This window comes from Bidens hawaiensis, unplaced genomic scaffold (assembly GCF_021521415.1).
Source record: "Bidens hawaiensis isolate Kalapana, Puna unplaced genomic scaffold, B.hawaiensis_p1.1 tig00001597_1, whole genome shotgun sequence".
NCBI classification, from domain to species: domain Eukaryota; kingdom Viridiplantae; phylum Streptophyta; class Magnoliopsida; order Asterales; family Asteraceae; genus Bidens; species Bidens hawaiensis.
Genome location: NW_027491092.1, coordinates 553,256 through 574,255, shown reverse-complemented (window position 1 = coordinate 574,255; position 21,000 = coordinate 553,256). Strand labels below are relative to the sequence as shown.

Sequence of the window (21,000 nt, the reverse complement as noted above, 5' to 3'; positions counted from 1 at the left end):
TATTTTAAGTATGTTACACTTTGGACCTTGAAGTTTAAGACTTTTAAATGGAATTTAAATACCTTTTAATTATAGTTTCCAAGTTTTACACTTTTAACCCCAACTTTATAATTTAATTATATAGTTTCGGTTTTGGATTATTTACGCGTTTAAGCGGGTTATCGATAAGTCTCGAGAAATGGAACGTAGTAATAAATGAACGAACGTTTTAACATAAATGTCGGGAACGCTTCTATTAATGATAAACAAATAATACAATACATCGAAACGACCCAACGGGTCGGGTTTACAAATACAAGCGGCTTTACAAATACAAGTATGGATCGAAAATTGACGAATGTCACATTATTCGTTTTTAATATTTATATATGTATATTTGGATTTTAATTTTATTTATTGAAAGAAAGTTAATAATTAATATACTTGAGGTTTGATGATGAAATGGTTTTACAAATAAATGATATGTTATAATCGGATTTAAAAGCTATCTGGGTTTGATGATACCCATTACCCGTTTATTTTCTTTATTATAAAATTGTTTCTTAATTATAAATAATTTTTTTTAAATAAAATATGATATTAATTTTTAGTATATTTCTATATTATAGGATTTTCATATTAAATATTTGATGAGATTATTTTTTAATATAATAAGATGTTATAACCCATTTAAGAGCTATCTGGGTTTGGTGAGACCTTTACCCGTGAATTCGGGTCAAATGCGTGAGAAACCTTCATTTACAAATAAGATAATCTGATTGCTTGGGAGAATGGTTGTTTTACATTTTTCGTTTTTTAATATTTATTTTTTGGATTTTAATTTTCTTTATTGTAAGAAAGTTAATAATATACTTAGGGTTTGATGATGAAAGGCTTTCATAAATAAATAATATGTTATAACCCGTTTAAAAGCTATCTGGATTTGGTGACCCATGACCCGCTTATGTTTTTTACAATAAAATTGTTTATTAATTATAAATAATATCTTTTTCTTTTTAAATTGGATATTAAATTTTAGTATATTTCTATTTTGTAGGATTTTCATATCAAATAATTGGTAAGATTAATTTTTAATTTAATAAGATGTTATAACCCGTTAAAGAATTATCTGGTTTTGGTAAGACCCATAACCATGAATTTAGGTTAAATAAACGAGAGTGCTTGTGGGTCCGAATTGCTGTAAATCTATGAAAGACGATAGTCAAACTCAAAACACACGGATAGTGTATTTATAACCCAAACAAAGTCTGTGAAGGCGTAAGCCAAAATCAAAAGGTCTAGAAACTGTCAGACTGATTGACCAGCTCTCAATCTCATATTCTCGTTTTCACACATACATCCATCAACTCCAAACTCCCACGATCCCTTCATCATATTATTATAGCCTAACATAACCTAGGTAGGTCGGTTTATGAGTCTCTTTCTCCAACAGATTGCTTCTTTGGCAACTCATCAACACACGTCTTCTCAGGTTCGTAAGCAATCTGTTCCTTAATAATAATTGTTTCAATATAATAAAACTGACTCAAGTTTTTAGGGTTTATATATTATCACGATTACTTATTACTTGTTATCACTTCGTTAAGTAAATTCGTTTCTTGTAGTAAACGCATTTCATTTCTTCCTTTACAATATTACTTTATCCCAATCCCAATTCTACAAATTAATTACTTATCTTCCAATAATATTTTTTATCATTCTTAAGCTAAAAGTTTATGTATCTATTTAAACAACTAATGTTCACATCGAAATTGAAAGTAGGATCGGATTTGCTATTCAAAAATGTAATTTTTTTAGTTTAGCAATTAATTGTTTGGTTATAGTCAAAAATAAATAAATAGCCTTAAATTTCATAGGAGTTTTTTAGTTTTTAGTTTGGAGAATCATGTTTTCAGTTTTTTAGATTATCTTTTGTTTTTGTGCAGCAGATATTGTGTTAATAATCCGATGGCAACAGCAACGATGGCGACCGCAGCCGGTGCGGCTGCTCTCTTGTATTATACTTTAAATAAGAAACTGCAGGCACCTGTTACAGCTCAACATGATGATGATGAAAATGATAATGCAAATGAAAGTGAAAGTCTTGTGCAAAATCACGGGCCTTTGGGAGTCGAACGAGTTTCTAATAGATTGATTCAGGCGCCTGCGACGTGGTTGGAAACGATTTCAACGTTGTCCGAGACGCTTCGGTTTACGTATTCAGAAACTCTGGGGAAGTGGCCGATTGGAGACTTGGCCTTTGGAATTAGTTACTTGTTAAAACGACAGGTTCAACACAACCGGTCTTGTTATATTTATTGCTAGTTGTTGGTCTATAATGTTTGTTTCATGTTCTGCAGGGGAATTTGCATGTTAGTAGTGTATTTGGTGGAAAAGACAGCCTGCAGCTTGCGGGACCCGAGATAGTTTCCAAGCTTAGATATTTGTTGTACTTGTTGACTCTTTGCTGGCACTTTTCGAAAAAAACGTTTCCTGTATTTTTAGAAGAAACCGGTTTTTTAACTGAAGACGTTCTTATTCAGGAACCTAAAGCTGGAGTAAGTTGTCTCTGCACACCAAAGCATGTTTTTTTTTCTGTTTGTTTGTGATTTTTATTATGAATAAATTTGACATGGTAGTTTATTTATTTGTTTCTCATTGCAGATTTTGAAACCAGCGTTTACAATATTAATCAACCACAAGACAAAAACGTTTCTTTTATTGATTCGTGGAACTCATAGCATTAAGGACACACTAACTGCTGCCACTGGAGCAGTTGTACCATTTCATCATACAGTTGTACATGAGGGTGGAGTTAGTGATGTAATTTTGGGTTATGCTCACTGTGGAATGGTTGCAGCTGCACGATGGATTGCCAAGTTGGCAACTCCCGTTCTTCTAAAAGCGCTTCAAGATCATCCCGATTATAAGCTACAGGTATTCAGCATAACCTTACACTAGTAGTTTTTTCATCTTACATATGGTTTATGCACATTTAATATTTAAAATTAATATCTGATGCAGATAGTTGGCCACTCGTTGGGCGGTGGAACTGCTGCACTTCTAACTTATGTGTTACGGGAGCAGAAAGAATTTTCTACAACTACTTGTGTTACATTTGCTCCAGGTTCATTATCATTCATTTAATCCAATTTCTAAACTATTATTATCTTCATGTTGATTATATTGTGGTCAGCTGTAATTGTTTACCATTCTGTAAATAAGCTGTTGGAGGTAATTTGTCCACACCAAATCACCAATTTAATTTATTTTGACTATTTTACCCTCAAAAGTCAAATGGTAAAGAGGAGTGAGTAAAAGTGGCGTTAGGGTAAAATAGTCAAAAGTAAAGTGTGTACAAATCACCTCCTATAAACTCTATATATTCCAATTATTTACATTTTCTAGTTATTGGGTGTCGATGTAATTCAGTTCTTAATATTTTTAGGTGCGTGCATGACTTGGGAGCTAGCCGATTCAGGCAATGAATTTATTACATCTGTTATTAATGGAGCTGATCTGGTCCCTACATTTTCAGCTGCTTCAGTGGATGATTTACGGGCAGAGGTAAATTTGGTCATTTTGAATACTAAAGATTGTAGATTTGATCTTAGGATGCTCTGTTATACATCAAAATTCAGGATTGCTTTGGATCATTATAGTTATTTTGATAATGTCATGGGCAAGAACCTCTCATTTAACACATTAGTATTCATTTTTTAATCATATTTAATGCATTCATTTTTTAAAAAATGGCAAAAGAGTTTTTGTTGGTCAACACAATTCATTTCGATCCATACTAAAAATGGACCTTTTTTGACCAAAATTATTTTGATCCATTTCCTGACCCACCCATCGCGCTAATTCTGCTATTTAAAGTCAGTGTGTTTAGAGGTTTTGTGCAGCGCCTAACAACGTTTTATGTATAGGTTACAGCATCAGCTTGGCTAAACGATCTGAGGACTCAGATTGAACACACGAGGATTCTTAAAACCTTTTATCGATCTGCAACAGCTTTGGGTTCTAGACTTCCATCAATTGCAAGTGCTAAAGCAAAAGTTGCTGGTGCTGGTCAAATTCTCCGTCCTGTATCTAGTGGTACGCAGGTAAGCCCCATGTCCCGTTTCTAACGGTTTGACTAAAATGATTATTTTTGGTATTGGTCTGGTTTGGTTGACCCGAAACACCTTTTTAAAAGACAACCTTCATTTATTTTTATGTAAAGTGAAAGCTGCATATGATTGTGATTTTAGGTTGTGATGAGGAGAGCCCAAAGCATGGCTCAAGCTGCATGGACCCGCCCATCTGTCGACATATCATCATGGTCATGCATGGGGCCCCGCCGTCGCCCCGTGTCTGGAACTTCGAATTCTCAAGAATCATCATCTTCCAACATCGAAGCCGAAAGCATCTCAACAGCTCTCGAATGCCCTGTATCTTCATCAGAAGCTTCAACCGCATGGCATTCCGATGATCCTCATGATGACGAGGCCAACGCTGACTTGGCAGGCACCCATGAAGACAGAATGACTGAATTTGAATTGTGGGAACAACTTGAACACGAGCTGTATGACCAAAGTGAAGGCCAGGAGGAGGCTGACGTGACAAAGGAAATGAGGGAAGAGGAGGAAGCAGCAGCTATCGCGGAGGGTGGGAAAAACCCGACACCCGAAACGAAAGAAGCGCATAGGTTTTTTCCAGCTGGTAAGATTATGCATATTGTCACAATCCCTCAAGTTGTGAAAAGTGGGACCGATGACAAGGTGTCTTCGAGTGAAAGCGATAATGGCGAGCAGGATCAGGATCAGGATCAGGATCAGGATCGCGTGGTGGAAGAGAAAGTGGGATTATTTTTAACTCCACGATCGTTGTACAGTAAGATCAGATTATCGCGTAGTATGATTGCGGATCATTTTATGCCTGTTTATAGAAGACAGATTGAGAAACTGATACAGGAACTCGAGAAAGTCGATACATCATTAAAGAGTCGTAGTAGCTCGGGCGAAATTGAACTTGTGTTGTAGCAACATTATGTTCACCTTACAGTGGTGTGTTTATAGGGGAACTAATGTTTTGTTGCTTTCGGTATTTGTTTTGGTAGCTTTTAGTTTATGTGATTTTCCTTTGTTATTTAGCATTTACAATTTTGATAATAGGAGCAGAACATGAATGCTTAGTTTTAGATAAGGTATACTTGATTATTTTACCCAATTCACTTGGCATAATTTTTAAACCAAAGGAGATTGAAATTAAAGGTGAAAGAAATGCCATTTTCGTTCTTAGTTTTATTTTCTTGTCATTTCAGTCCAAATCACTAGCTTCGTTAGTTATAGTATGTTAAGTTAGTATGAAATAACAAAAATACCAAATAGAGTGAACTATCATTTTCGTTTTTGTGTATGCTCTCCTTTGTCATCTCTGTCATAAACAAGTTTTTCATGGTTTCTAAAAGTTGTCATTTCCATCCACTTTATTAACACCGGTAGCCATTGTCAGTTAAGATATATAGTGTAAATCGACAAAAATATCCTTACTAGTAATAAATTATATATATTGTCAGGCTCATTTGCGGGTTTTAACAAAATCAGTTAACGTAGTGGAAATAAATTTCTAAATAAAAAAAATCAGAAAATTACAACTCGTTCACTTTTACATAAACAAACATTTTATATTATTTACTTAAATTACTACACACGTTTGAAAGTATATTTACTTAATATTTCTCTCTTTAATTATTAATTCCAAGTAGTCTTAAAAGACGGCGAGTAACTTGCTTGGCTAATATTTATATAAGCCAAAAAGTTTGATTACTTAAAGTAGACTTTCTTAGAAGCAGCAGAGAGATTAAGTCAACTCACAACACAACCACACTTTACAAACTTTCTGAAGAAATAAACCATTAAATTCTTCAAATCCTAATCATTTCTTCAATTTCTTAAACTTTTATTCTTAATAATAATAATTCTCATACATCAAAACATATCTTCAATCACACAATAAACTCTAAACCACAATGACACTTGACTCATCAATCAAACTCATTTCACAGCACACTTCCACATCCAACAACAAGTCATACATCTTCACCAGCACACGCCACGAAATCGACCAGTTCTTACAAGCAGTTGACGCAGTCCAATCCTCGATCGGTTGTGGAACCGCATACGATCAAACTAGAGCGAAATCCGTGATCCAGACCGCCATGAGTATACTTGCACATGAGATGCACAACATATTAAAGATGAATAACAAGTCAACTGATCATAATCTGGATTCCAGCACTACAATGACGGACACCGGTTCCAACAGTTACGTGGATGATTATCAATATGCTAGTGCATTGAATGTGACGGTGATCGACGATCTTCGAAGTATTGTTAACAGAATGAACATCGCGGGATATCTTCTAGAGTGTAAAGAGGCATACATTAGCAATCGAAAACACTGCATTGGTTCGAGTTATCAGAAGCTCAGTATTCAGAAATTAAGCAACGAAGATGCTAGGAAAATGGAGTGGAACGAGCTGGAGTCGATAATCAAAGTGTGGATGAGATCAGCGAAGATCTGTTTCAGAAAAATATTCTTGTATGAGAAACAACTGTGCGAGAAAATATTTGGAGATCTCGGTGACAATGTGGATAATGATTGTTTCCTGAGAATCACCAACGTTTACACGAATCAATTGCTCGATATTGCCATGAATCTAAGCTGTGTCAAGATAGCTTCTGAGAGACTGTTTGGAATATTAGAACTCTACAAGACATTTAAGGATCTTATACCGGAGATGAATGAGTTATTTAATACACAATTGTTTGAATCAATTAGAACTGATGCAGATCAGATAGTTATTAAACTAGCAGGTGCTGCTAGTATGGCTGTTGAGAAGTTTGAGAAGGATCTGCTTATTGCTGACGTGTCTCAACTCGTTCCGGTTGATAAGATTCATAGTTTGTGCAAGTATGTGATGGATTACGTGTTCAGGCTCGGTCAAAACAAGCAAACTTTAATGGAACTGAATCTATCTAAGCCGCCACTGACGGCGGATGTTGAGATGGACTTCGTGATTGTGGATCCGCGACTGCAAAACAAGTTGCCGTATCATGTGATGTGGATTATAATGTGCTTGGTGTCCAAGTTGGAGGATGAAGCAAAAGTATATAAAAATGCTGCTGATATTAACTTTTATTTGATGAACAGATTCTTTTATATTGTTTACAAGATTAACGGAATGCAAGAAGTGAAGGAAATGATCGGAGACGAGTGGTTTGAGAAGCTGTCTGCAAAGTTTGATCAAGCGAAAGGCGAGTATTTGAGATTGACTTTTGCAAAAGTGTTGAGCATTCTTGGAGGTAATAAGCCATTGCAGAAGAGATTAAAGAGTTTTAATCGCGAGTTCAAGAAGCTCCAAATCAATCTGGGAAAACTAAGAGTGCCCGATTTTCAGCTTTTGAAGGATATTCTCGCGTCAATAGAAGAAATGTTGGTTCCATCATATTCTTTATTTCTTGCCCAATTAAACACGTCACCGCGTTTAACACTTGACTTAAAATTTTCTGTTGAACAACTTAAAAGTGCTATCCTAAGTTTCTTTCCTAGTCCTTGAAACACACTTGAGCTACTTTTAGTTAAGCTGAAGATATGTGTTTGCAATGTTTCATAAATGTCTTGGCCTTTTGGCTGCTATTTCATTTTCATTTAAGCCTCTAGTTATTATGTCGGTTACTTTGACTGAACTACATGTTTCGGTTCGTAGATAGCCTATAAAAGAGGCTCATTTGTAACATTCATTGTAACTTTGATCCATGATAATGAAACAAGATTGAAGTTATTGAAAGATCTTATTTCACATTTAATATAAGTTATTATTTATTAATATTAAATCCACTAACAATAATCTGTTTGAAATACAAACTTTAAAAGTGTTTCAAAACACAATAAGCAACAAACAACATTTACTGAATCCGCACATTTGAGATGTGTGACACCATTTCCATGTTCTCTCCACTTTCGTTTTGGTACCTTTGCTTCAAGAAGGCGCACCTACGGATGCGCAGTTTCTTGATCGGTAAGCCTAAAACCTCCTGCGGTAATGACTGTAACTTGTCGCAATGTGAAAGATTCAGGTAACGAATGCAAGGCATGACATTAATACTATTCATCAAATTCATATTCCATACTTGCCAGTCTTCCATATGCGAGAATTTGAGTTTCTCTAACTTAGGGAATGCAGTTGTAGATGTCGATGATGAGGACAACACTCCAACAAACTTGGAGCCAACATGTGTAATAGCCTTAAAATCTTCAATATGAAGTACCTTTAGCAATGGCAGTTTCCCCAAAGGTGGCAAACCGATGCAATTAGCCCATTCATGTAGTCTAATCTTCTTTAAGTTGGTTAGATCTGTCATCCAATTGGAAAACCTTTGACCACCATACTTATCTATTCTTAATACCTCCAAATTTGAATTCAGTTTAAAACCATCAATCACACTCCACTCGAAACCGCAATTTATATGCAAATCAGAAACATGTTCCTTCTTTTCAAGTTCAGCATCCTTAGTCTCACTTGCATCTGTCTGTTCCAATCCCTCAATTACAAGACAACCCCGAAGATGATTCAAGTTCTTAAGATCACGAAAACTACACACTGCATCATCACCGTTGCCTATAACAAACTTACTCAATGTCCGAAGAGCGGTTAGCTTTGCAACCCCTTTTGGCAATGTTAGTAAGCTTCTAGATTCATCAAACTCAAGATGTCTTAACTTTTCAAGCTTGCCTATGCTTTGAGGTAGTCTTGTTAGATGATAACAAGCGATTAGTTTCAAAGTTTGCAGATTTGGTAAATCACAAACTGTTTCGGGTAACTCGTAAAACGGATTATGTGATAAGTTAAGGTAACACAAGCTTTTCAACTTGTTTATATCATTTGGAATCACCAACAACATGTTCCTACTCAAGTCTAAAGTTTTCAGATACTTGAAGTTGTTGAAAAACTCGTGCGGGAGTGTAACACAGTCAGCACCAACCATCTCTGGACAATCATGGAATGATTGTATCGAAAACGAGTAAAGCTTTTCTAACTGTTTATGAGGAATGGGAAATGCAATGTCGTCCTCAAGTGCGACTGTCAAATGACGAGTTTCTTTAACTTCATTAGGCATTTCCGTGACAGTTAAGCATTCGTCTTCCATTAGGTAACTTGCAACATCATGAACCATGTCATGCATTTTAAACCTCAAAATGGTTCCACTATCTTTGTCTCTTTCGGGTTCTTGAAATAGAGACCGTCTAACCAAACTATTCAAGTATCCACGTCCGATTATTTCCATTTCAACGGTTTGATCATAGCCAAGATATCCTTGGCCCATCCACATTTGGATCAAGTTAACCGCATCTATCTTTGTACCTTTAGGGAAATTAGCACAATAACAGAAGCATCTTTTCATGACTGATGGCAAGTTGTAGTAACTCAACATTAATGGGTTCGAAACATGATCTCCTAACTCCAACCGCCAAATCTTGTCGTTTAATACATGTTCCCATTCCTCTTTACTGTCTTTTAAATCCATCAAACTCCCTACAGCCTCTAAAGCAAGAGGCAGACCACCGCATTTATCCGACACTTTCCTCCCAATCTCGTTTAACTTTTCACAAAACTCTTCGCTTTTACCCGCGAACGCAAACCTTTTGAAAACGATCCAAGAGTCTTCATCAGATAAGACTCTTAAAGGGTGCATAAAAGTATCCTTAATTGCATTAACCCGCCTTCCAACTTCTTCATTTCGGCTTGTGATCATAATCTTGCTACCGGATGCACCTTCATTAAGTCCTAATAATAATGGCTTCCATATATTAAAATCCTCTGCCCATACATCATCTAGCACCAACATGAACCTTTTTTGATTAACCAAATCGCGTATTTGGTTGATTGGCATTCGAAAACCGCTAACCCACACCTTGACTTCAAACAGGTTTTGTACCTCAACACTGTTGAATATCACCTTTGCAAGAGTAGTTTTCCCAATGCCACCCATTCCCCATATAAAGACAATTGGTGAACCATTTTCACTAGTTAACTTACTCAAAATAAATTCTTTTTCGTCATCTCGACTGAAGATATCATATGAAGTAGTAACATTCACATTATGAAGCTCAATGAGACCGACTTCTACACCATTTTGGCTAGAAGAAATTGAATCAAACCGAAATGCATTCTTTCTAGCATCAATCGAAACTAACGTTCGATTTATGTTTCGGATTTTGATAGCTACTTTCATAAGAGAACTCATTTGTTTAGAGTAAACACAAGGGAGCATAAATGCTAGACATGCCTTGTTAGTTAAACTAGACCTTGATGTGTTACCGTTGACTTCAACAACAGCCATGTTCCAATCATTCAGCGTGTCGTCGATAACGTAGGATGTAAGTTTAAGATCTTTCAACCATGTTTTAATATGTTGATCCTCAATCTCTTTGTTTTCTGCATCATGGAGTATGGATTGGATGGATGCAAGTGTCTTGATGAGTTTGTTTCTCTCAGCTTCAACGTTGACAAGTTGAGTGACATGATGTTTAACATGTTGGAATAGAATTGAAGTAGCTTTGGTTATGAGTGTTCTGACAAGATGTTCAGCCATTGTTGATTGGTTTGAAGGTCTGAGTTTAAATGAATGAATGATTAGAAATGTCAGGTAATCATCGTTTACTTTGAATAAGTTATTGACAAGTTTGACTTGGTCCACATACTCTTTTATTTTCTTTTTTATTCTTTCTTTTTTTATACAATTACGTACGGTAGAAACTCGATAAATTAATAATCGATTATTTAATAAACTCTCTAAGATAATATTTTTTGCCGGTCCCGACTCGGGGATAGGATGCTAAATTAATAATTCGCTAAAATTATAAGATAATACATTTTTGATAATTTCTTTAGACTCCATATAAAATATAAATTAATAATTCCTTATATATAGCATATTACATGAATGATTTATGAAGATTTCTTGAAAAATAACTCAATTGTCTTTTGTTTTTTGTTGAAATCAATTTCCCCTTAAATCTCGTCTCTAATTTTCCTTAGCATGGTAAGAACTTCTGGTGTTGTTTTCTCATAGCTCAACAAGAAATTGTTCAATGTGATTGCCGCTTTAATAGCTTCGTTTCGCGAAGGGGGCTCCATTGTAGAACTTTCATCATCTTCTTCATCGATATCATCTTTATTAATTCCAATAACGTTTTTAATAATTTCTTCATCAGTTAACAACTGTGCAACTACATTTTCTTCTGGGTGAGTCAGAACATTCTACTATAAATTAATAAAATATTAATTCATATATAAATTAATAATTATTAATTTATCAATTAATTAATAACTCTTTTAATTAATAAATTTTGATGGTCCCAAGTGTATTTTTTATAGAGTTTCTACTGTAATTAATGATTCTCTAAAGCAATAATATTAAGTAGCAAGGTTTACAAGTTACAAGTATAGATATCGTGCCTTCAATTTAGGGTTTTAAGTATACAAAAGGCAGATATAAATTATCCAAAAGGATAATAAGTTTTGACTAAATAAGTTAAAGAAAGAAAGCAAGAAGAAACTAGAAGAATTGGTTGTTTTTTGTCCTCAACTTTTTGTTTGTGTGGATTTTGGAAAGATGCAAAGTGATGAAGATATCAGATATGGACAACCAATATAGTTACAGTTTAATCCTCAAAGTTTATCTACTACCTTATTATAGTCCATAATAAAATATTATTTGTTTAGTTTTAATTCAAAAAATTAGAAATGCAAAATAGGAAGAAAAAAAAAAACAATTGAGTAATGATTGATACAGAGTTTTGACTACACCACTTTTTTGCAAAACTCTGAAAAGCTGAATGGACGTCACGTAATGCAAAACGTTCTTATGTACAGAGCTATGACTACACATGAAGTAATCGCTATGATTTCCTCACATGTATATTAACTAACATGTATGTTACTCATCCTTGTGTAGCCCCCTAATCACGTTTTTCAGAGTTTGTCCTAGCCCCCTAATTATGTTGTCTATCTTTGTTATTACAACACTCAGATTCAAACCATCTACTTCAAGCATGACATATATAGAAGAGTGAGGGAAACAACCTTTGGCACTTTTGGAAAGCATCAATTCTTTGTGTTTCTTTTACAAACCATAAGTTATGGGTAATGGTCATGTGAAACGTGAAACTAAAGACCTAATATGTAGGCAAGATTGGTTCTACCCTCATACTCACGTTTGTAATAATCACGTGAAAAGTGAAATGAGAAGTGCGGAATGAATACATGAAGAAATGGACAAGTGGAGCTCATGGATTGGTCGAATAATTAAATTCGATGACAAGAATCTCCAAAAGACCATATGTAATGGTTTAAGGGGTATTTATCATCATTCTTTTTAGTCAAAAACATGTGTATTTGGTACATGTCATTCAATCATTACTATTCCAAACCATATATGATGTCATTGTAAAGACGTCAACGCCTCTTCATGCACCTATAATGCCCGTTGGGGAGTGGGTGGGGGCTTTATCTGCCTTATAATAGTTACATATGGTATAAAGCTCCATCACCCATGACTACGACCAAGTTTACGCCCCACGCCCCTTTCACTCCATAGGGGTGGTGTTTATCTGTGTGTGGTGCCTATGCGGCATGCCCTATTTTACACACTGTTACATCTAGCCTAATGTAGTTTTTGTGAAAGAGCAAAATATATTTGTATTATTTAAAACCAATATACATACATCTATATATATGATTGTTTTTGTTAATCTTTTAATGGTAAAATAGTTCTTAAAAATCAACTAAACCAAAAACTTAAACAAAAACTTAAGTTATATATGTTTTTGCAAAAGAAAAAACCAGTAAGATTTGTTTTGGTGGTTGTCTCAGTCTCCAGCTGGGTGTTTGGTTTATGTACTCTCTTCAATTTTAATGAATTTTGCTGATCAAAAAAATAAAAAAATAAACTAGTACCTCTGAACATGCAACATTGATTGGATCTCTCACATTAAAAGACAAGTGAATCATTGTTTCAACTACAATAATAATTATCTAACTTTATGTCAAAATCAAGAAACAAAATTGGGGATTAGGTCGGACTAGATCCGGTCCGGTAAACAACCCGACAATGTATTGCGCTTAATTTTATCCAGAAAATTCCTAAAATATCCCAAAATATCCCATTTGAGGATAAAGATTCTTTTAAGATTTTTTATGAAATTCCAGAAATGTTTATTACAAATCTGTCGCCTATGACGCTTTGGTATTTACGATGATAGTTTTTTAAATACCAATCAGAAATTGCTACGTAGTCATAACCTATCTTTCCTGGCATTATTTGAAACAAACTCATCAATCCAGGGCAAGTTTTGGGATAACTTAGAAGCCATCGACTGTCTTTGGAATGTTCTCGTCGATAGGTTTTACACACCTGTCTAAATCGACAACCTTTAGTTGAAACCCGTCAACAACGACGACTATTGCTATATACCTGTCGACAAGTTTGGAGAAAAGACGGTTTTCGACGGGATTGTAAAACCTGTTGACATCGACGAGATTATTCCAAAGACAGTAGACTACGACGGTTTCTAAGTTAACTCAAAAGTTGTCTTTATCGACGGGTTTGTTTCAAATACTGTAAAAAAAAAAACAGGTTATGACTAGGGATGGCAAAATAACCCAAACCCGACGGGTATACCCAAAACACAAAGCATTCGGGCCGGGTATGGGATTAGTTTTAAAAAAATTTTGCAGGTACAAGCCGTGCATGAGATTTGGTGGTACCCGACCTGATTACCCGAAAAGACATACCCGTTTACCCGAACTATATACCCGAAATAAAAACCCTAAAATTTATTATTGTTAATTTCATTTTTCTCCTAACATTTTGTATTTAAGATATGTATTAAAAAGCATTATTTATGTTTTATATGTTATCAAGTTTATACATAAATTTATAGTAGTATTATTTATTTATGATAACATTTATATAGATATAATATGTTATATTTTAGTTTGTAATAGTTCATATATAAATAAAAATATATATGATAATTATAATTATAAAAAATCAACTTAAAAATCCTAATAAATTCTGTTTTAACAATTTAATGGGTATACGCGATACCCACGGGTATACCGATACCCAACGGATAATTACCTGACGGGTAATGGGCCGGGTATAAGACTGAAAATTATAACCGGATACGGGTATGAGATTAGCATTATCTGACCCGAACTTGACCCGTTACCATCCCTAGTTACGACCGCATAGCAATTTCTGATTGGTATTTAAAACCCATAGTCTCGAATACCAAGGCTTTGTATGCGACAATCTCATCACCTTGGCTTCAAAAGTCGTCGTCTTTGTTTCTTTCTTTCGTCCATTAATTAAATAAACACACATCGTGTGTACTGTCAAATCTCATATACATATATAAAGGACTCACTCTCTCTACATGCTTTCTTGCTTGCTAATGATTTCAGGATCTGTGATTAATATCAGCCTTAAAGATTTCCTCTTTCTGTTCTGCAAATAATATTCTTTACTTCCCAGGTAAATTGTTCGACCCAATTGTAATCTTGCCTTCCAGGTGTTCGATGAAATGCCATCTTTTCTATATCTTGAAGTTTAAATACCATAATTATGATTTTTAAGTTGTAATCACCAATTTGGGGCCAAAAATGAATTGAACTATTGCCAGGACCCATAAAGATAGGGGTGTGCACGGTTAGGTTCGATTCGGTTATTAACCAATCTGTTTGGTTAGTTTGTCGGTTTTCGGTTTTGTTAGGTTAATAACCAAAAAAAGATTTGGGTTAAAATGTTTGCTTAGAAATCAGTTAATAACCAAAACCAAACTTGGGTTAAATTTTTTGCTTATAAATACAAGAACTTGAGGCATAAATATATGAAATTGAGGTATAAATACATGAAATAGAGGTATGTATGAATACATAAAAATAGAGGTATAAAACATGGAATACATGAAATGTCGGTATAAAAGCTTGAAATATATGAAGAAAATATAAATGGTTCGTTTCGGTTCGGTTAATTTTGGTTAATAGATGGTACAAAAAGAAATGATAACCAATTTTCCGTTTTCGGTTATTGCTCACCCCTACATAAAGATGATCTTTTTTTATGACTCATTTGCATACTTGTTTATATTTACAAAATTACAGGTCTTTAATCTTGGGTGGAATTGATTTTGACAAAGAAGAAAGAATGGATGGGGATATATTTTCAGGAATTGGGAATGGATCACAATTAGGAGTAGATGGGAAAGTGTTGCAGACATTTCAAAAAAGCTTTGTGCAAGTTCAAAACATTTTGGACCAAAACCGGCTGCTGATTACCGAGATCAACCAGAATCAAGAAACTAAACTACCCGTTAACCTAACAAGAAATGTGGGTTTAATTAGAGAGCTCAATAACAATGTTAAACGGGTGGTTGATCTTTACGGTGATCTTTCAAACTCGTTTAGCAAATCAATGGATGCAGAATCAGAATCGGGTGGCACGACAAGATCTGATGGCAAAAAGAGAGGGCGATCGGGTTAAAGGTAACTAAGCAAATGCTTTGTGTGAGTCTTTGGCTGTGATGATTCATCTTGTTTCATAATTGGCAATGCAAGCTACTAAACATCATAACCATGTTGTAATTTTTGTTTAAAGTGCCTTGTTAGCTTTTTTTACATGATTCAAGATTGTTTTTGCTTTGTCTATGTTACTTTCCGTTTCATGGATTTCAATGATCCCTAAAGAATCTTGTAATTCACAAGAAATGACGCCCGAGAGGGGGATTAATAATAATAACCACCCGTGTCATTCTTGTTTATGTAATAATTATAATACTCTTTATAAGTGGTTGGATGTTTTGGAGATCTAATGAAAACATTGTGTTGAATTAAGAATCTGATTATTGGTGTTTTGGACACTGAATTTGGTCATACATATGTTACAAAAAAAAAGGCTCAAAATCAGCAAAAAGCAAGGGAACTGAGCTGTAATGTTGATGATTCTGTTTGGATTGAAGATGCTTTTGTGAGGGAAGGTGGATTCTAAAGTAGCTTTTGGTAATAATGATCCCCTGTGAAATCATTGGACACTTTTGTCCCTTTTAGATCAACCATTATGTTTGTACCAAGTGGTCGGCTACTGTTCCAAGTTTTACAACTATTGGAATCTTTTAAGTTCAGATTACATATATAATTAACACTTAAACTTTTACTTTTACAATGTGTTATCTTTTAGTTTAGTATACTTGTTACATCATAAATGTGTCATCCTATTTTAAATCCAACTATCATGTTTAATTTTAGCCTCAATAAGTCTGTTCGTTGTGGGCTAACTAGGGGTGCCAAGGGCATGGCAGTAGCCCCTAAACGACATCTCCACAACGCGTTAAAATTGGCTAGTTAAAGCCTCATTGCCTACATGACGCTTTAACTAGCACATACTAGTTAGCCCGCAACACATGGTCTAAGTATGCTATATTTGCAAAAATCCCAAAAAAAGAAAAATAATCCGAAACTTAGCATCAACATTGATTATTGAAGTGAAAATAGATTTGATGCACTTATTGTACCTTTTTCATCATTCGGACAATATTGATTTCTAAGTTTTGCTACTCATGGTTTGTCTTTGTCCCCATTGCTCAAAAGTTGAAAATAATGGTGTCCAGCTAAATTTACAGTCATGGTAATACATCTATGATTGTTTTTAGTTATTCATCTTTTATGAGAATAGTTCAACTAGAAAATCTTTTATTAGACTGTGCATATAAACTATTAGGGGCGGTGACAGGCTAAAAGCAGGACATGTGATCGTATTTTATAAGAAATCAAGATAGAAGTGAAGGACATTTTGGTTTTTCTTTTAACGACAATCTAATATACTCTTAATAATACCGCATCAATGTCCATGACGGGACTTGAACCCTCTACTTTCAAAGGATAGAGCTTCTTATAACAAGATACCATTGGACTAAATTCCCTTTGATGGCTAAATGGTGTATGCTTGTTGGAGACATTTACAAACCTATAATTTAATTGAATAATTGATTGATGTTTGTTTTTATGTGTGCACCAGTGGGCCTGAGCCCAAAACCAATATGATTTCTTTTTTAATGGCGCCCAAAAGGCCGAAACCAACATCTATCTAATCATCTGATGACTAGTTTAGAGTTTAGACTTTAGACCGGCTTTAAGTTGATGGTCATATGCTTGTGTTTCATATTAGGCCTCAATCCTTAAAATGTTGATACTTGATAAGAGTAGTTGAAATCAATGTTGAAAAAAATATACTCATATTATTACAAAATTTCAATTTCTGCCACTAGATTTCATAAATGTAACCCTGTATGATTGATTGATTGATTGATTAACATATATTGATTATCAAAAGTCTATAAACGAGGTCTGACTATCAAAATCAAAAGTAGTTAACAAACGAATTTTTTAGGGACACCGCCCAATTGCTAAAGCATCGGCCTATACACCGCGTATAGGTCTATACACGGCGTATAGGCTAGTGTTTCTAGAAAATCCAACCAATTTTGTCTTATTATGTTTTTTTTTTTAATTTTTTTTCTTTGTTATTTTGTTATTATTATTATTATCATTATATATTAATTAATTATTTATTTATTATTTAATAACCTTTCGGTGAAAAACAGTTAACGCATATATATACCAAAAATCATTGTTAAATCTGTACAAATAAAAGAAAATACGACAATTAAAACATAAAATCTACGTGAAGTCTCCCATGTCCATGCCCATGTCGTCGTCGTGGCCCACGAACCCCCCGAAGGCGTCGCCAACGTCGGCATCGTCCTCTCCCCTGCGCCTCGGCCCCGAACCGTCCGGGGCATCCACGTCGTCGCCCCATCCGCGTCTCACGCCAGACGTGCTCGCCTCGTGGTCAAAACTGGGGGGTGGTGGCGGTGGCGGTGGCGGTGGCGGTGGCACGGTGTACTGCTGTCCAGATAGCTCCGCTACCCGACTGGCAACAAGCCAGTCGATCTGGCGCGACATCTTGCTCATCCGCCAGTCCGTCTGGCGCGACATCCGCCTCACCTCCAACTCTAGGGCCTCCAACCTAGCGTCGGTGGCGGGACCCAAACGCACCGCGCGATATGTGCGTGGAACGTGCTGCGTCGGCCCCTAACAACAAAACCACATAAATACGTTTAATACGAAGTCGAATTAAAAGAAACGATAAAACGATAATATATTAAAACGTACATGAGATGCGCCCGGATCCTCACGTCCAGCACCACCGTCGTCAGGATCCCCACCGGCCCCCTCCCCCGCGTCGACAGGCTCATGTACAAGCTCCACCTCCGGTGCCGCGATCGGGGGAGGCTCGACTAAAGGCACCGGGGCATAAGGCGCACGTGCCCCCCCCCCCGGCCACCAGTCGGTCCCGCGGGCCGTGGGGCCCTGGGAACGAACGCACAATGTGCATGCCGCCGCAACGCTAGCGGTCCAGCGGGCAGGGACGGGTAGGAGTGATACGCAGGCCGTCCACCAGGTCTCCATGGCCCAGAGATATCGCAAGCTGGGTGACGTACCCGCCACCCATCAAGGACCCTCGTCCCTGCCTGAACTGGTAGGCGACAAAATAGTCTGCAAACCCCCTAGCGAGGTTGCAGTGCCTGTGAGTCAGCAGACACCTAAAAAAAACAGGTCGCGTAGGCTGCAGTGATCCGCGCCCTGATTGCGACCCGCAATGGACATCGCAATCAGCCTGTGAAGGTACCTGTGTAATATAAGATAATATAATTTATTAACAATAATTATATTATATTATATTATATTATATTATATTATATTATATTATATTATATTATATTATATTATATTATATTATATTATATTATATTATATTATATTATAAGAACGTACCTGTGCAGCGGGTCCCTAATAAACGAGACCTTGGAACTGGTGCCCAAGATCCTATCACCGAAGTCGTGATCGCTGATGGCCCGCCACCATACCCGCAGCTCGTCCTCCGGCATCTGGTGGATGCTCTCCGTGTATATCGGGCTGCGTACCTCCTGCGCGGTGTATAAGCCCAGAGTAACCGCGAACTCCTCCATCGAGAGATGGACGTCATGCCCGAACATGCGGAAGTAAACCTCCGACTGTGTTGCATCGGCGCCTGGCACCCTCATCTCAATCTCTGGCGTACCAGGCGCGCGGGGCCTGCAATAATATAATATAATATAATATAATATAATATAATATAATATAATATAATATAATATAATATAATATAATATAATATAATATAATATAATATAATATAATATAATATAATATAATATAATATAATAATGTGGAGTAAACTTATGTAACGCGTATCGTGGAGTAAACCTCCAGTGTCAGCTCTCGGTGAGCTGATAGTGGCATACTGAAGCATCGCCTCCAGGGCATATCCTGTCTAATGTACTCAGCCGCCCGTTGGTGCGCGTCACAGGACTCCAAAAACGACCAGGAAATAATCGTGCTGGGAAACGGGTGCATCTGGCGTAGGCGAATGTGTCGTGTGTGGGTGTCCGAACCCTCAACGAACTGCACATGAGGTGAGCAACACGTTGTTACCCTCGGGGGTCCGCGGCCCCGCCCCTGGCCCTGGGCCCCGCGGCCCTGCCTCCTCGCACTGCCCGAGCTGCTCGAGCTCGTGCTCAATCTCGTCGTCCACAAACTATAATAATAAAAAATAATAATAATTATTAAAACAATAACAATTATAATAATAATATTTATAATAATATTTACAACAAATAATAATTATTATTATAATTATAATAATTATAATAAAAATATTAATAATAACAATAAATAGTAATAATAAATATTATTAATAATATTTATAACAAATAATAATAATAAGTATAATAATAATAATAATAATAATAATAATAATAATAATAATAAATACTAGTAATAAATATTGAGAAATAAAATTCATAATAATATTTATATTAATATTAATATTAATAATAATAATAATATTATTAAAAATAAACAGAAAAAAATTATATCAGACGCGACGTATAGAGCTATACGCCGCTTCTGACAGTCCAGGTAAACCGACAGCCGGACTCCGGCCGTTTTACGTCCGGACTCCGGCCGACAGTTTTATCCATCCAAACAACATAATCAACATCATCAAATCATCAACAACACATATTAATTATCATGTTAACCTAATCATCATCACCAATATAATATTAAAAAATTACCTCCATATCGTGTCGGTGTCGGTGTCGGGTGAAATCTCGTCGGCTCGTTTGGTATTTCGGTCGCCGTCCGATATAGGCTCGTGTGTGGATGCTCGGTCGTTCGCGCGGGAGTTTTGAAATTTGAAAGTGGGCGTCTGAGCAGGCGTCTGCTGATAATATGGGGTATAGACGCCACGTATAGGCCTATACGTGGCGTCTTAGGCCTAAGTCTGGTAGCTGAGCAGACGTCTGCTGATATAAGGGGTCCTAGACGCCACGTATAGGTCTATACGTGGCGTCTGAGGCCTATTTTTTTTATTTAATTATCATTATTTATTAGTTATTAATATTAATATTAATTTGTTATTTAGTTATTATTATTTATTATTTATTATTATTATTTTTATTACTATTATTATTTTTATTAATTTTATTATTTTTTTTATATTATTTAGTTATTAATGTTAATATTAGTTTGTTATTTAATTATTGTTATTTATTATTATTAAAATTATTGTTATTTATTATTTATTATTTAATATTTGTTATTATTATAGACTTTTTTGTCCATTGATACTATGTCTTCTATAAGCTGTCTATATCTACGTTAGAGGATTCCCTTCGCCAACCCTGGCGTATGTCTTCGTACTCCTTCAAACGTTGTCCGAACCGTGTTTTCCATTCGAGCGCCGCAGGTACGGCGCTTCTTTCCCAATTAGGGTTTGGCCTAGGCATTGGGAAATCCCCTACCAT

At 35.8% G+C, this 21,000-nt stretch overlaps 3 protein-coding genes and 1 pseudogene across 5 annotated transcripts; 3 read left to right on the top strand and 1 right to left on the bottom strand.

Moving 5' to 3' along the window:
- Window positions 1-1,947: 1,947 nt before the first annotated feature.
- Window positions 1,948-5,011, top strand: LOC143589839 (uncharacterized). Of its 2 annotated transcripts, none has more exons than XM_077070488.1 (7): window positions 1,948-2,268; window positions 2,340-2,537; window positions 2,644-2,916; window positions 3,004-3,106; window positions 3,428-3,546; window positions 3,909-4,085; window positions 4,233-5,011. In XM_077070488.1, the coding sequence occupies exons 1-7, from the start codon at window positions 1,948-1,950 to the stop codon at window positions 5,001-5,003; spliced, it is 1,962 nt and encodes a 653-aa protein (XP_076926603.1). In that variant the 3' UTR covers window positions 5,004-5,011. The 2 variants fall into 2 exon arrangements, with proteins under 2 accessions (XP_076926603.1, XP_076926600.1); XM_077070485.1 differs by having other exon boundaries at window positions 1,954-2,268; window positions 2,340-2,584; window positions 2,619-2,916.
- Window positions 5,012-5,992: 981 nt separating this feature from the next.
- Window positions 5,993-7,582, top strand: LOC143589379 (exocyst complex component EXO70B1-like). The gene has a single exon (XM_077070155.1). It carries the CDS (start codon window positions 5,993-5,995, stop codon window positions 7,580-7,582), a length of 1,590 nt encoding a protein of 529 aa, XP_076926270.1.
- A 349-nt stretch (window positions 7,583-7,931) lies between these two features.
- Window positions 7,932-10,640, bottom strand: LOC143589370 (putative disease resistance protein RGA3). The gene has a single exon (XM_077070150.1). It carries the CDS (start codon window positions 10,617-10,619, stop codon window positions 7,932-7,934), a length of 2,688 nt encoding a protein of 895 aa, XP_076926265.1. The 5' UTR covers window positions 10,620-10,640.
- Window positions 10,641-14,428: 3,788 nt separating this feature from the next.
- On the top strand, window positions 14,429-15,721 carry LOC143589834 (protein ELF4-LIKE 4 pseudogene; annotated as a pseudogene). The gene is made up of 2 exons (XR_013145357.1): window positions 14,429-14,567; window positions 15,197-15,721. The product of XR_013145357.1 is annotated as a protein ELF4-LIKE 4 pseudogene (transcript).
- The last annotated feature ends 5,279 nt before the right edge of the window (window positions 15,722-21,000 follow it).